This window comes from Uloborus diversus, chromosome 1 (genome assembly GCF_026930045.1).
Source record: "Uloborus diversus isolate 005 chromosome 1, Udiv.v.3.1, whole genome shotgun sequence".
NCBI classification, from domain to species: Eukaryota; Metazoa; Arthropoda; class Arachnida; order Araneae; family Uloboridae; genus Uloborus; species Uloborus diversus.
This window is the reverse complement of record NC_072731.1, coordinates 210,795,840-210,812,230: the sequence shown is the minus strand read 5'-3', so window position 1 is coordinate 210,812,230 and position 16,391 is coordinate 210,795,840. Positions and strand designations below refer to the sequence as shown.

Sequence of the window (16,391 nt, the reverse complement as noted above, 5' to 3'; positions counted from 1 at the left end):
TTAGTTGAACCGGAACGAAAACAATAACAATAAAAGCCCTGTTTAAATCATTTCTTCAAGAACAATGAAGATACATTTCACACCTTCTCCAATGTGAATTAAAAACATTATTTTTTGCATTATGCAAAAACTTTACGGTTGTGCAACTTGAATGATTTCACATAGCATCTTGTTTAGCAGAAACGTTTTCTTGTGGAACATACATACAGAGGTGTGAAAATTATTAGAATAATTGTGATTTTTTTTTCCGTTTTTCTTGAATAATTTTGTTATACTTGCAATAATTCATAGAGGATGATTTGTTTTGTAAGTCTAATCATATTTTCCCTCCTTTAGAGTAGTTTTGGGGACATTACTTTGTTAAATGTTGGCATTTATAAAGTAGAGAAATATTTGATCTAAAGTAATAAAATTGTTCCCATCGCATAAAACATGTCTTTGATTAACAATCGAATTTTAAATAACTTTGAAAACTGTCAGCTTGCTGTGCTAGTATTCTTTCCATGGGTTGGTATCAGTATTATTTTATTCTTAATGCAATTATTTTTGCAGTTTTAATTAGTTGATAATCGGCAGCTTTTTTCTCTTTTGTTAAAGAACTACTGCGTGATAATGAGCGAAAAAAATGATATTTTTTCTAGAAAACTGCCACCCTCTCCCCTCTAAAAGAAGCAAACGTTTCACATTTAGCGCCCCAATGAGAGGTCACAGTGATCTCCCAAAAAATTCTTTATTGGAAAATTTTGCTGACGATTCGGCAAATTTGGAGATATTATTGCAACATAGAGTTTTTTTCTCTCATTATTTTTGAATAATTTCATGCATGATATGATAGTTTCATAAAGCATGTTCTCTTTCATTCTTTGAAATTTTAAAACATTTCCTTATAATGGCAACGCAGACGAATTATTGAAAAATGATATAGACATGCTTTAGACCTATAAAAGAAAAATTAATGATAGAAAATGGGGAGAAAAACAATAACCGATATTTGTTTCGAATGCTAAGCATGTTAGTGTTTTCACATAACACAGCATCTTTATTTTCAGAGCAAATTAACTAAATTCTTTGTTTCATGATTTATCATCATTTGCTCAAAAAGACATTTTTATATTAAAAAAACAGAAGAAGAAAAAAACGGTTACGTTCCGATTTAATTCTGTAATTTTTTTTTTTTTTTTTTTTTTTTAAGTTACGTATATTACTGCTATCTTTTAATCATTCAAAACCGTGTTATGAAAGTAAAACTCTAGTTTAGTTATTTAATATCTATGTAGCTGAATCTTTGATGAGTACTGAACTTTAATGTCTTGTGCTTTAAGGCTACAATAAAATCTTAAAATGCGAAAAACCGACCAAAATTTTGATTTTTCATTTTTTTCCTTAAAATTAATCTTTGAACTGTGGTTTATTCATAGCAAAAAAAAAAAAAAAAATCAATTCGAACTACTTTTACAGAAGTTATAAGCTTTTCTGTCAGTGTGATATTATGTATTTTGTGAATAAATGTTTCATTTAAATGCAAATATCTCATAATCGTAAAATTTCGATTCATGAGTATCTTTCAAACGCACCCTGCAGATCAGGATTTGTTTAATTACTTTGAGTTTTTTTCAAATTCATTGGGAGAAACAAATTTAAAAAAAAAATAGGGAGGCTTCTTAATCAGGTTTAAATCCTAATTTTATTGACTTTTTTTCAGCAAAAATCGAAATTTTAATAAAAATTCTGTTTTTGACACCTTTTTAACAAAATATTGTAGGTAATGAAATTTTCGCCCCAAGTTTTTTTATATGTGAAGTATGCATCTAGAAAAATAGAAAAAAAAAAGTTAAAAAAAAAATGGTGCTCATGGAGTAATTTTTGAGATTCAAATATTAACAATTAAAAAATACAATATATTCTGTATTTTACAAACTATTCAGACTTTTTCAACAAAACTTTACATATTACATCCCCTTTTAAAGGTGTATAACTCATAAACATTTCAGAACTGTATCTTGAAAAAAAAAAAAAAGATTTTCATACTCCTTTGTAGCCTTAACAATTTTATCAGTTGTCATCTTATTTATAACAACATCTTTATCCTGTTTTTTCATTTACAAATTTTTGAAGACTCTTTTTCGTTTTTCGGGTTTTAATTTAGAGCATGCTTCCTTTATTTAAAATCATTCCGCCTTTTTCGCTCGTCACTCATTTTCATTTGCCTCCGAAACTTAATATTAACAGAAAACAATTTTTAAATATTAATAATGTAAAAAAAAAAAAAAACTTCAATCACTTAAGAAACCAGTACTGAATAAACTCTTTAGTACAGCACTAAAAATTTCAGTCAAACTCGAATCTTGTTGTGACTTCTGGATAAACGCAACGACACTTTTTGAAATGGACACCTGCTTATCGTCTTCACTTACCGTCTTACGCTGATCTATTACCATGATTGAAAATCATTTGATTTTCATAAAGTGCGTGAAAGTAATCATTATTAAATGACAAGAAAAAATTGTATCGGTGAAAAATAAAAGAATGTTAATATTTACTTTCAAGAATAAAAAAATAATTTAAAAAACGAATGGTTGAAGCAAAATTTGCCGCCCCTGAAAATTTTGCCGTCCTAAGCAGCTGCCTACTCTGTCTATTGGGAAATTGGGCCCTGATTCTAAATATAGGCAACGAAAGCTCATCTAATAGAATGTTTCCGAACACGCTCGACCCGCATCTTCTCCATCCCTGTTGCTCCCTGGTGAGGATAGAATTCGTTGGCCGAGCAGTGATTGAGTTGTCAGAGAGTAAAAGGGAAGGTTCTCCGACGAGATCGTTTGTCACGTCCCTGCTCAGCCCTCCTAAAGAGCTCTTAATTCGTGTTTTTCGCCTGCCCCGCCCCCACGCATCGGGAGGGAGGGCGAGCGATTGCTCTTCAGCGGCGATTAAGGATACCCGAAAGAATGGATGGCTCTTTTGAAAATTCCTCTTCCAAACAAACATCGCGCGATCCCTGGATCCCTGTGGTATCTCCTCTGGCTTTTCCGGTGATTGGGGAGGTCGGATTTTGGGAGTCAGTGGGCGATTAGTAGCGCCAAGATTATGTATGAGAGGCATCTCCAGATACTGTAGGTAGAAAATGGTAAAGAAAATGTTTAAAATGCTAACTAAACAATAAAGCTCTAGACAAATCGAAGTTCTCTGCCTGAAACATCAAAACATTCAATTAGTCAATTAACATTGATCTCTGACTCCTGACATTGGTTGGTCCTTTAAATTCCATTTAAAAACAGTAAAAATACCCGCTTGATTTTAGTGCTAAACGTCTTTAAAGTTTACATTTCAATGAGCTTGAAAGTCGAATGATGTAACTAGTGACAATTCCCAGAAGTGGTTTAATTTATTTTTACTAGTTTATGCATACAAAATCGTGGGTTTCTAAAATAAATCTACAAATGAGAAGTTATTAAAAAAAAATAGTGTGAATCGAGCCCAAAACTAGTTTTGACTACAATTTTCCGCTAATAATTTTGAAGCAAACTTCTCATGTAAAAACTTTCTTTTCTAAAGGCAATTCTTACTTTCCAAAGTGTACATGCTCATTTTTTAAACATTTTATCTTCATATTTAGCTATCAGCATCATACTTATCTATAAAAAAAAATTGAAAAAAAAAAAAAAAAAACAGAAATAATTATAATATAGGAGTACAGAGATTTTTTTAAAGAATAAAACCACTAAAATGTTCTAACATAAAACAAGAAAACATTTTCTTCAGTTTTATATGCAGGGTATTAGAAATATTCATCTGATTAACCTGAGCTTTAAAATTCTCAAGATTTATTTTACCTTTATCTTAACCAATTGAAATCGGAAATCATCACGTTTTTGTTTTAACTTAGTACTAGTAAAGTAAGGATTTATAAATTCCTATGGGTTTATTGTGGCGCATTGTCGAAGCAAATTTCTGCGATGTATTGATTCTGTTGGTCATTTCCGTCATGCGTTTTTTTTTTTTTTTTTTTTTTTTACGATCACGTAGTCAGAGGAAGTGTTGTAGTGCTAATTTTTTTTCTTACTGGTACTACGCAAGATTAGGGAGGAAAAAAACATCAAGCTGTCGTGGCCGTGCTTTGTTCATCGATCAATACGGATGAGGGAGAGGATTACTATTCAGTATATAGTTCATAGAAAATTATTATACATTAACATTAATGTATTAAAAAAGTATGCAATGTTTATCGGTTAAGCAAACAGTGTTAAAAAAGAAACAACAATAATAAAATAATAATAATAATCCCAAGTGCCTAACAAGCTCGATAAAAAAATAACGTTATTTACCATATGGCTTGAAAAGAGTTTTAAGACTGAGAAATAGAGGGGGAAAAAAGTATATTTTAGTAAGGAATTAGATTTGAACACTGTCAAATTTGTCTGTTTTGGGGAGAGTTTGAGATTTATGAGTGATTACGTATACAATTGTACACGATAAGTTTTACTTGCACTGAGCAGTCAGATCAACCTTCTGGAGGGCGTTTTTTGATGAAAAAGATCCTTATACCTGCATGAACTACAGTATTGGAATCGACATTAATATTAAAACGAAGGCCTTGTGGGAGGAAGGGTTTACCCCCAAATACTCCAATCGCTGTGACACTGATTACTTGAAATATACTGCGGAATGGCGTTCCGTCTAGTAAAAATGTATTTCATTCCAGCCCCACTGTGCCCCTGGTCAGATGCTTTATCTAAGGGTTACATAGAAAAGGGTGTATCTGACATCTCATCTACAGGTACTTTCAGGAAAAGTGAAAAAAAGAAGAAGTCAAACAATCAAAGAGCAATCGGATGAAGTAGCTGAAAGTATTTTTGAAATTACATAGCAGTTCTTTTGGTACAATGAAGATAAAATTGCAACATGAAACAGAAGTGTTGAAACGGAATACAAATACAGAAATGATGTCATGAATTAGCAACCATTAGGCTACAGCTTGTCACCACAAATTAGATCCGTTTTGGAACACTCGAATGCAACCAAAAGAGGAGATGCACAACTAAGCCCCACTCAGTCTGTAAACTTTCAACTTTCTACGGTATACCGTTTTTAAGTTTCGCGGGATAAATACGAACATACAGACGTCACGAGAAAACTCCTAGGATAATTAAATCGGGAATCATCGAAATAATCACTTCGACTGTCCATGTGTTTATATGCACGTGCAGATGGAACGAAAAAAAATGCTCAACATTCATTCCGGGGCGAGTAAAATGGAAATTTAGGTCGAAATTTAAAGGAAACTTTTTTCTCTATTGCAATAGATCTTTTACCAGTAAAAGAAGGTAAATAATAGTTTTTCAGCCGATTCATCAACTAAAATTTATTCAGTAGTTACTTACTAAGAGCAAAAGTAATTTTAGTTAAAGAGAAGAAATTTTCAAATGATTAATTGGCTAAAATTACATAAAATACACGCCTGCCTTAGCCCTGGCTATAGGGTAGCCACTTACTGAGTATGGTTAAAATTAGCTGATTAGGCTAATTTTAGTCTATTACAGATAATGTACTTCCGATTAATCCCTAATTGTTTGGAATTTACGATTAAATTCCCTTCTTGGTCTCTTTTCTGGTGGAGAGAAAAAAAAATCTGATGTGAGCCCTGTGCAATGTAAACAAAATCGGGGCACACAACAAGATGCGTTTCTACACCTCCATCGGGGTTCTAAATTCACGCGAGAGGGAGACGGAACGTGCTACTGGGTGCAGTGGCGGGCAGTTTAGTGACAAATGGCTGGCATTGGAACAAGCGAAAGCGAGGAGGCGAAAAGCGATTTTGGAGGCGTTCTCTTTACACGGGCATTATAAGTTATCTGGGAACCGGGAGAGCCCCCATCAGCGGAGAAGGAGTTGGAGTGGCTATCTCCTTTCGCTTTTTTTCCCCCGCTCGCTTTTTCGGTATTAATGATGCTTCTGAAACGTGACCATTATTTTCTGGAATTCTTTTTATGTCTGGACCTCCTCCCAATGGCTGCTTGAGTGAGTTGAATCTCAAGACGAAAAATTGGACTCGCTATAAGTTTTCTTGGTGTTTCTGAGCTGCGTATGGACGTTAGGAAGTTTTCCTATTGCACTTTAGTTGCAGTCCTAAATTTTCTGATAAGTCAAATTAAGGATTATGATACAATCATTTGGCTAATGATTTATTGGGTTTTCGTTTTCCGATCTATTCTTACAATAGCTGCTGCTGCATCTCTGAATTCTGAATATATATGTAACTAGCTGTGTAGTCCGGTCTATTTTGAAAATGAAAGTGTCGCAAGTTCAAGTGACGCATGGTTCAACAATTAAGCTCAGTAAAACCAAAAAAAAAAAAAAGTGTAAAATGTTCCGTCAAAATGTAGGAAAAAGGAATTTTTTGACATAGAACTAAAATTCAGAACAATTCGTTTCTTTCATTTGTTTTTCTCTTTTTCTTTTTTTTTTTCTTTTTTTTTTTTGTTTGCAATTTTAAAAATTCAGTTATTGTTATTAACGGGCGAAAACATTTCGTTTCACATATTCTATTAAAAACCCACTATGTAAATTCATGAGCATCACAGAACATTTGTGCCAAATTGGGTAAAGATACGATGCAAACTAATAAACATATAAAGAAAGACAGAGAAGGTTAGTTAATTCACTTAATACGATAATACGAGCGGGTTCAGACTCGGTTTCAGTCAATTTATTTTCAAGATGAAGAAGATCATCTGCGGCCATTTCGAATGATCAACGACGTGTTAACGATCCCTTGAGCGTCTATTTGATCTGGATGCTCTCAGTTCAATTAAATTTCTAGATTTTTTTTTTTAATCGTAAGAGCTCTGGGGTCTCTATCTTCTGGGAAAGTGGCCGTCAGAACTCTGTATTGGTAACAGGTTGTCCGCCGATAGTGGGGTCACATGAAATATAGCTGCAAGTTCCTAGGGCTCACTAGGTCCGCAACTGGTTAGGAGCTTAACAAGCAGAAAACAAACTTAATAAGAGCAACGTTAATTAAAGATCACAACAGAACACTGTCACTGCAAAAAGTAACTTTAGTTTGCTCTTTAATTGTGCAAAAGTGACACATCTTTCACGCACATTGAAGCAAAATGCTCGAGTAATACGGGTAAAATTTTTGTATTCTAACTAGTAGAAAAAACTGCCTCTTTCCTTACACCAATATAGAAATGGAAGAGATCATGAGTTTTCAGAGACGTCCTAAATATTAGGCTGTTAAAAAGAGCAATAATAAAGCACCCAGATTAAAAATAAACTGAGTATTTCAGAGAAATTAAGCAAAAACATAGTTTATTCAAGAGGAAATTATGCCAAGAACCTTCTTGCTTTAATATTCGCTGCAAACAGAATCGACTGTCATTATAAATCATTAAGTAATGTAACTTTACAACCTATCTAATATTCCTTTAGTCGCTTGTTTAGTCAATCTTTTATTTTCTCTTCGCCACTAGAGCTCATTAAAAGACGACAAACAAGCACGTTGAAATTGGGGACAAGAGGTGTATTCCGAATCCCTCCCATTCAATTCAGGCACTACGACAGATTTCCATTCACTAAAAGTACACAAAAGAAAACCGAGCGTGTCGCCATCTTGACTCTGTTTTTTCTCCTTCGCTTCCCAAGTATCGTCACCCCTCCCCTTTTCTTTTTAGAGAGTAATAAGGAGGGAGCGGGGACTTTATCAGCACTCTTCGAATTAAGCGATCGAAAAAGCAGCGTCTATTCAGCCGGCGAGGCCTTGCCTAACAAGGCTTACACAATTAAACCCAAAATGGTGCTGATATCGAGTGCATTTTTAATTGGCTGAAAAATTTCCTGCGCTAATCTTTTTAAATTTTTTCCTCCACGCTTTCCACCTAAAAGTATTTTTTCCCCGCTTTCGACTACAGCAGCCTTTTCCTCTTCCATGCATTTTTTTGTATTTTTTTCATTTTTTATTACTTTTTTTACTGGCTTCCAATTGACTCTTTTTTTCGACTCATTATTTTTACAGTGATAATGAAAGCGATCCGGGCGCCCTCTTGCAAGGAACAAAAGAATTTGGTTGGGGAAGATAGAATAAAAACGATCGGGGAAAAGACTAAAACAAAAAGAACGGCGGTAAAAAGGAAAAAGAAAAGCAAAAATATCGAAATAAAAAAAGTACGATCGAACAGTTTCCTTGAAGCACCGGAAGAAAAAGATAGTGCAGCAATAATAGTAATAAAAAAGTCATTTTTTTCTGAGGGTTTCTTTTTTGGTGTTTAATTAGTAAGAATTGTCATTGTGAAAGCAGTCGTGAAACATACTGCCGCGAGAGACTGAATAGCGTTGGAAAATAGGAATTTGCAAAAATTTTTCAGCCACGCCGTCGCTGAAAAGATAGGCAAGAAAAAAAAACTATTTTTTCAGCCTTAACGGTTTTAGTAGAAAAAAAAGTAAAGCGAAAATCGTTAGAAATTTCACGCTTTACGCTAACTTTCACAAATACAAGACACATTAAATTGTTTTTGTTTTTCAATTTTTTTTCTGGCGTTTGAATATTTTTTCGATCTGGTCCATACTAAATGCATTTACGCCTGTGTGGTTCTGAGAGTTATCTTGTTTTGGTAGCAACTGCGCTTAATGGACATCTGGTATTCGCGCCAGAAAGAAAAAAAAAACTAAATGACTGCGGTGTAGGACGGGATGCAAGCAAATAGGAGCTTAATCCACCTGAAATAACCGACACTGTGAGAACAAAAAAAAAAGTTTTTCATGTGTTGCTAATGAGATTTCCTACTTTGTATATACATCCAGTTTAAGATGAAAAAAACATCTAATTGATCCCAGCAGGACTTTTTATATAACAAGAGATGACTTTCAAAATTCTTTAACTTTAAGCAACCATGCAACAGTGTTTACATAACCACCGTTCGTTTTTATAGAACGTTTAGAAATAACAATAGTGTCGAATTTACTAAAGAAAGTTTCCCTTTTTTTTCGGAGGAAAAATAATTATAAATGCCCTTCAAATTTAATAACTGATTTTGCTACTGCTGCTTGTGAATAGATTAAAAATAATTAGCTCGATTTTTTAAATATTTTGGGTTTCGAAATTAAAAGTTTTTTTAACAGGAATGAAATAACAAAAGGGTTATGGTCTTCAATAAAACGTTCTCTAGATTTTTTACTAATCTGTTTTTTTTTCTTTCTTTTTGTTGTCTTTCTTTCTTTTTTTTTTTTTTTTTTTTTTTGAGTATGAAATGAAATTCAAGCAAATATTTATTTTGACGATTTGAATGGATCGAAATTACATTCCAAAGAAAAAATGTTGAAAGATGAAACAAAAAATATTATTTAATACATTCTTATTCGATTAGGATTCCTAGCGTGAGAATAGTGGCCGTTGATAAAATAAAATATTACGAAAAAATATAGCTACTCTCATACTATTATTTATCATCACGTAATCAATCAGACAACAACTTCTGAATTAGTCGATTGTTGTAGTTAAAATCCGACATAACAGTTAAAATAAAAATCAAGTACTAAACATTAAAAAAAAAAACCTTAAATTAACAATCCCTTTATATCTTTCCATGAGCTAGTGTCGGCGTCAGTTTTACAGCAATTTTTTGAAAATTTGGGAGGTAAACGGGGACTCGATAAAGGATCCTTTTTTAATTAGACCAACTAGATTAACAGATAGTATTCCAAGTAGTACGTATTGGCACTGCTGGCAAGAAAGGTATTTACTAGTACTTCCATCCCAATTACTAGTTGTTTTCTCCAAACTACAATGATTTATTCCCACTAAAATGTTACATGCATCACGTTGAAACCAATATGGGATTTTAAGCATTGCAACTAAATGAAGTTTCTCTTAACAAAAGATAAATTACGTCAAGTCAACCGCAGTACTAACTCTATAAAAATTTGGGGTCCTACTGTTCACGATGTCTTACTAATAAAGACGAATCGTGCATCATAATTGAAACAAGTTTGAATTCTCCAAGAGAACATTAGTGTTATAACGATTTCGTAAAACATTTCTGTGAGTTTTGTCTTTGTGAATTGTTGAAAAAACAGCGCTGTTCGTCAACTCCAATCGGTGCACATTCGCTTAATCATGATCTATAGATGAGTAGTTGAGAATATTGCACACCTCAAATTTTATAAGTCGAGAATTTTGGGAGAGCTCATACACTGTAAAAAAATTCCGAAACATTACTAGGTATTTCCGTGTTACGTTTCGGGATTTTAATGGTTTTTATCAACTTCCTGGAAAAATCAAGTATCATTGTCAAAAAGTTTTCTGAATTGCTGCAAGTAGCACGAATGCAGACTTTTCATTGTTGTGAAAAGTATTTTTAGCTCCCAGTTTAAATATTAACTGAACGTATTTATAAAGTTCATCGACTTCAGTTCAATTACGGCCCGTCCATGCTAATTAAGCTCCCAAAGGGAACGAATAAGTGTGGACTACTTTGCTGTGCAAGAATTGCAGACGGATAAAATTCTCGTCACTTACTTGCAATTCTGGCTTAGGTTTGACCATGCTTGCAATAATGCGCTTGGAATTTCCTTGATAAATCAGGAAGGTGCCGAGCTATTATATGATTAATTCCTAACTTTACTCTAATTTTCCAGACACACGACTGGATTTTAATGAGAAGATTTCTGAATTTCTCAGGAGGCTTCCAGGATAACTTCAGGAAGGTTACTGAATTTTAGCGGAAAATATTCCTGGATTTTGCAAGATATCTTATTGGTAGAAATTGGACACATCAGCTGCCCATTATTTCCTAGAAACGTTTCTGAATTGTTTTTAGAGTGTAGAAAAATGTGACTGCTTTTGTTGTGATTCTTTATGATAATTTTTCCATGAATACTCCCTCTCTCTCCAGTGTCATGGCATTGGCACCCTTTTGTTTTCTGATGATGCTCGTTCTATTCCTCAGGTATCGTCCATCAATCGTGTGCTTCGTAATCTGGCGGCCCAGAAAGAGCAGGCCCAGGTGCAGGCCCAGGATGCGGTGTACGACAAGCTGCGTATGCTTAACGGTCAAGGCTGGCCCAGGCCTAACCCCTGGTACCCAGGGGGAACCACCTTCGGGAGCATTGCTCCGGGGTATGTGGCGCCTCCTGTTAGTGCACCAACCGTCCCCTCCCTGGAGAATGGGTTGCCTACGAAAAAAGGTAAGTGAAACTTTCGAGAAATTTTTAAAGTATATTTTGTTGAATTTTCTACATTAGATGTTTTTTTTTACTTCCTTTTAAAAAAAAGGAAGTATTTTATTCGCAAAAAAATGTTCACTCAAAAATCGACCTTAATTTCCATTTTACTCACCCCCGAATGAATATTGAGGTTTTTTTTTCCGACTCGACACACGTGGATAAGTGCCTAAGAACGTATAAACACGCGAAATATCCATAATGACGATTCCCGAGCTAATTACAACGCATTTTCTCGTGACATCTGCATGTACGTATGTATGTATGTGCGGATATGCGTATGTTCGTATGTATGTCGCGTAACTCAAGAACGGCAAGTCCTAGAAAGTTGAAATTTGGTACGTAGACTCCTAGTGGGGTCTAGCTGTGCACCACCTTTTGGTTGCATTCAGGTGTCTCTAAAGGGGTCTTTTGCCCCTTTTGCGGGGAGGGGGGAATTGTTAATTTCGATGCAAACTAAAGTGGTGTTTTAATTTGGCGAACACTTGGCGATATATCGCTAGTCTTTTGGTCGCCAAGTTTTGTCGCAAACTTGGCGAGAAGTTTGGCGATTTTTTTTTTTGTTTTTAAATCTGTTTCAATTTGGCCACTGTTGTTGATATTTAGAGAGTAAACTATTGAATCACATTAAAATTGACAGTAATGAGGAAATGATATTAAATTGGAGTAAAAGGAAGTCATGTGATGCACACATCAGCTCGTTTTTTTAAATATAAAACAGTTGCCTAACCAATTTTAAACATTAAAGATCAAGATTGCTGAAAAAATTTGCTAATCAATAGAGTCTTTGATTAATAAAGATTAAACAAATGAATCCTTAAAATGCATTTAGAAAAAGCCCTTCAAATTATATGCAAAGAAGAAAGAACCTAAGTAACCTTTTCAAAGCGAAAGCGTGGAGGGGAGGACATATTTGTATTAGCATGTGCCTTGTGCATTCTAATTGCTGTAGCTATTTTTATAACGTTGACAGATATTAGTGTAATTAGCAGACACACGTCAGGTCTGCGTCATACTCACAATTTTGAAAAAATAATTAAAATAAATAAATTATGTAAAACTTATTTTTAGTGCCATTGTTTGAGACAGTATTCCTGATTTGCAAATGAATAGAATTTTATCAAATCCATTCAAAGTTTGCACAATGACGTCAGGTGATTTTTCAAGCCAATCGAGCGGATGATTAAGAAGTGATTTAATAAAATAATGAAAATTCGCCCATAATTTAACGAACTTTTCTGTATACCAACCGCAATCTTGAATCATTTATTATTTTTGTATTTATTAGTAAATTTATTCAACTTTACAATAGTAACTTGAAAATAGTAAACTTTTAAAAAATGGTTAACGCTGAGACAACCATTTCAAATCGTTTACGAAATGTTTAAACGTTACGTAAGCTACCAGAGATGCCACAAAACGGCTTCAAAAGCATTTATATCTGTTAAAAGCAATTCGCTTCGCTTTGGGGACTTCTTGATTGCTTTCTGTTTAACAACTTAGGAGCCTTAAACGAGCTACTAGATAGACCCAAGTTTCTTCTGTGATTCTCTCACTGCAGAAAACTTTTAGGGAACTGTGTGCCTTCCTCGAGGACTTCTAAATGTGAGAATACACCGTTTATAACACCATTTAAGATTATTCCTTTTAAATATTTCTTCTTTAGAAAAAAGCAAAAAAAAAAAAAAAAAGCTACTGAAAGAAAAGTAAGAATACTATATTAAATTACAGGGGATTCACTTCTATGTGTTATGGAATTTCATCGATTATTTTGTTATTTTTATACAAAAAATGTACTTTTCTGAATTGAAAAAGTTATTTCTAATGCTTATGATATTGACTATGTATGTATAGATATAATTTTTTTCTCCACTTTTAGAAATATTTAAGTTATTAACAAACCGCGGAAGAGCGGAATTTATTACGTGCGATTTGCTCAAATAAATGCAACTTGTTAGCGGGGAACAATAGAAGAACGCCGAAAAATCGATACTATGCACAGCGTCCCCAACCATTCACTAGATGGCAGCACTGGACATAAGAAATAGAAACTTGAGCTCTACTTGAGCTCATGCAGCGTTTTTCAAACTTTTCGAACCGTTTTTTTTTTTCTTTTTTTTTTTCAACATTCGCTCGGTAAAAATTTGAAAAAATTCAACTGACCGTTAAGATTTTTTTTGCTGCTAAATGAAAAAAAAAAAAAAAATTACGAACTATGTCTTTTGAAAAGTATCATACCAGCAGTTGCAAATTTTCATTATCGCTTATTTACAATTACATTCACATTTAAAGATAATTGTATGAAAGCAAATTTTAAGAAAAGTCAGAGATGATGAAAACTAACGTAAAAAACATCTCATGCCATTTCTATTATTTTCTGAATTAGACAAATTTTTAGCTCGATCTGCGAAATGGTTTCCTGTATTATAGCAAGGGTGCGCCCATACGATCAACGCGCACCCTCTAAATATCACGAAGCCCCCTCCCCCCAAAGCATGAGCCTCCTCCCCAGAAAAGGAAAAAATACCCCTCAAAATAACCCCCCTGAAAATTTCAATGGCGCAGTCTGCGCTATGACCCCCCTCCCCCGCAACTAAGAGGTAATTACGACAGAATGAGCTAAAGCGTCTTGTTTGGATTGAGCTTAGGGTGAATCAGTGTTTTGTGAGAACCATATTATAGCAGTCAACAAGAAGCGCTACGAGGCTATTAGTGACATGTCATAACCTGCCCCTAGCAAATGTCACTTTCAGCTGCAACGCCAAACATGATATTCAAGGTTTAGTAGAAAAATATCAACCAAAAACAATAGATAAAAGCAAAAGTGTCATATAAAGAAAGAACTATTGGGCAAACATTTAACACCAACCCACAACTTTGATTTAATTAATACACATTGTAGATCAGTAATCACAAACCTGCAGTTTTGATCGCATTTTCCTCGAATTTCTCTCACATAAGTGCTAGCGTCACTGGGTTAGTGCTATAGGATGGCCGTTGGTGGCATAACCGTTCTTTCTTTCTTTTTTTTTTTTTTTTTTCAATTTTACTATAACACTACTGTCTGACCACTGATTATATGGAAAGGTTAATATCCGGTTTATAATCGGAAATAGACTTATATATTAGTTTGCATTGATAGTACTTGGTTTGTTACAGATGTGTGCTTTTGCCTCTTAATTATTCAGACGCAGTTTCATACAAATGACAGTTCGTTCACTGCAATCATTTTTTAAATCGATCTTATTATTTCTTACGACAAAAATTAATTGATATATTTTTTACAACATAATTTTGAGCTAACCGTTTTTACATTTCCGGACGAAATGAAAACATTTTATTTTCTTTTTGTTGTTTCCATAGAAACTCTGTTTGTTTCCTTTTTTTTTTTTTTTCATTTTAGAGAATGCAATAAATTAATGAGGCGCTAGTGACATTATAAAACGCGTGCATCAAAATCCCATCGCTATTTTTCCTTCTCCCTGCTAGATTCATTTAAATGGAATCGTCTCAACATGGCCGATTGCCAAATTACATACGATCCGTGGTTAAACAGTACATGTATAGCCACAATTGCCGCTGTAACAACCTATCCCTTTCTCAACTAACCCCAGTTTCACCTAACGGTACACGTATTGTTGTGAAATTTAAATTAGTTAAAAACTGTTGATATTTAAATGCTTCCACTTTAAATTAGCGCACAAATAAATCCCACAGAGGAACAAAAATTATAGTCTTTAGTGCCAATCGCTTAAAATTTTGGATGCGTTAATAATTTTTTTCTTTTAGTACGGTCATGACGGTTAAACGGAATATTTTTTAAGAAAATTTTTCTTCATGTGTTTTAATCGTTGCAAGTTTCATTAAAAATGACGAACGAAGACTATGCCTAAAAGTAACACGCAAACAAAATTTTGAATATGTATTGCAAGAAAGATAGAAAATGCGTAAATATCGTTTGCTGAAACTCCCTCATTTTTTATGGATTTGACGTTATGTTGGCAAAAAGCATCCTTCTAGCATCCGAGTCATGAAAATATCAGTTTCTTTCAGAAGTGCTCTAGTTGTCGCAAATACGGTCATAAGCTCAGACACTGTCCAAAGAGAGCGCGTCAAAAAAGACTTCCGTAACCGAAATTCTGAAACGGTTTCGATAAGATTGGAGGCTGGGAAAAAACGACGGGGCTTAATAGCATCCCATTTATCAGCCAGCGCAAGTTGAAAACGCTCGTTAAAAAAGAAAGCGGCCCAAAAGCAGTGGTGCCGCTTTAACCGCAACCTGCGCTATCTCCCGCCAGGGAAAAGACGTCATTTACACCTCCGCCGACGACTTTCTCTTTGCTGTGGGTGCTCTTTGTTTCATTTTTTAAACAGCGTCCTGCCATTATCAGGGGACGCACGTAAACTAGGGAATGCGTTCACTTTATCGCCCGGCGGAACGGTGGCAGGCGTGGGCGGAAAGAAAGAACGAATGCGTCCCAATTCGAGCGTAAGACACCGATAAGCCCCCACCCCCTCCCCACTGGAAAAGGACGGAAATTTACTGCGATAGGCAGGCTCGGGACATCGCGCAGGCATGCATAGACGCGGATAAATATATATATGGGAAGCACTAAATGCCCAGAGTTTCTATCAGAAGTTGGAAGTCTTTCAAAATGGATGGGGCCTTGCCCCCCTCTACCCCTCCATCCAACTTTGCGAGTATATATTTTTTCATATACATTATTATTTGAGAGAGATAGCCGAAGGAATACCTCGGATATCTCTACCCAGGTCTTCTTTGAAAAAGGTCCTTACTTCCAGCCGCCCGGATTCCGGATTTGAATAGGACTTTTATGGTTGCCAGTGTATGGATATGCAGGCTGCTGGACTTTTGATAAGAAGGGACGGAAAAGCTATTTAACTTCTGACGCAGTTTATATGATATATATATGGATATACGTACGCGGAACTGGCTCCTTTGCGAGCTGAGGAAATGCAGCCGAAAAGCGATTTTTGTACCCACGGCGCGTGAAAACGGTTTTTATGGACAATCGGGAATTTTGATGTTGCCAGTAGTTTGGAAAAGCTGCAGCAGCGATGCCCGCCCGTGAGCAAGGAAAGAAATATTCTCTTTCATCAATTGAGTATCGCTTTCGTTGCTTTATTTTTTTTTTTTTTTTTTATTCCAGTGC

General features: G+C 34.8%; 1 protein-coding gene across 1 annotated transcript in view; it reads left to right on the top strand.

Annotated features, from left to right (window-relative positions):
• Nucleotides 1-16,391, top strand: part of LOC129224654 (paired box protein Pax-6-like) — a 163,859-nt gene that overhangs the window by 129,875 nt on the left and 17,593 nt on the right. The window contains exon 5 of the mRNA XM_054859189.1: nt 10,944-11,181. Coding sequence (XP_054715164.1) covers nt 10,944-11,181 — 238 coding nt within the window. The remainder of the gene's footprint in view (nt 1-10,943; nt 11,182-16,391) is intronic.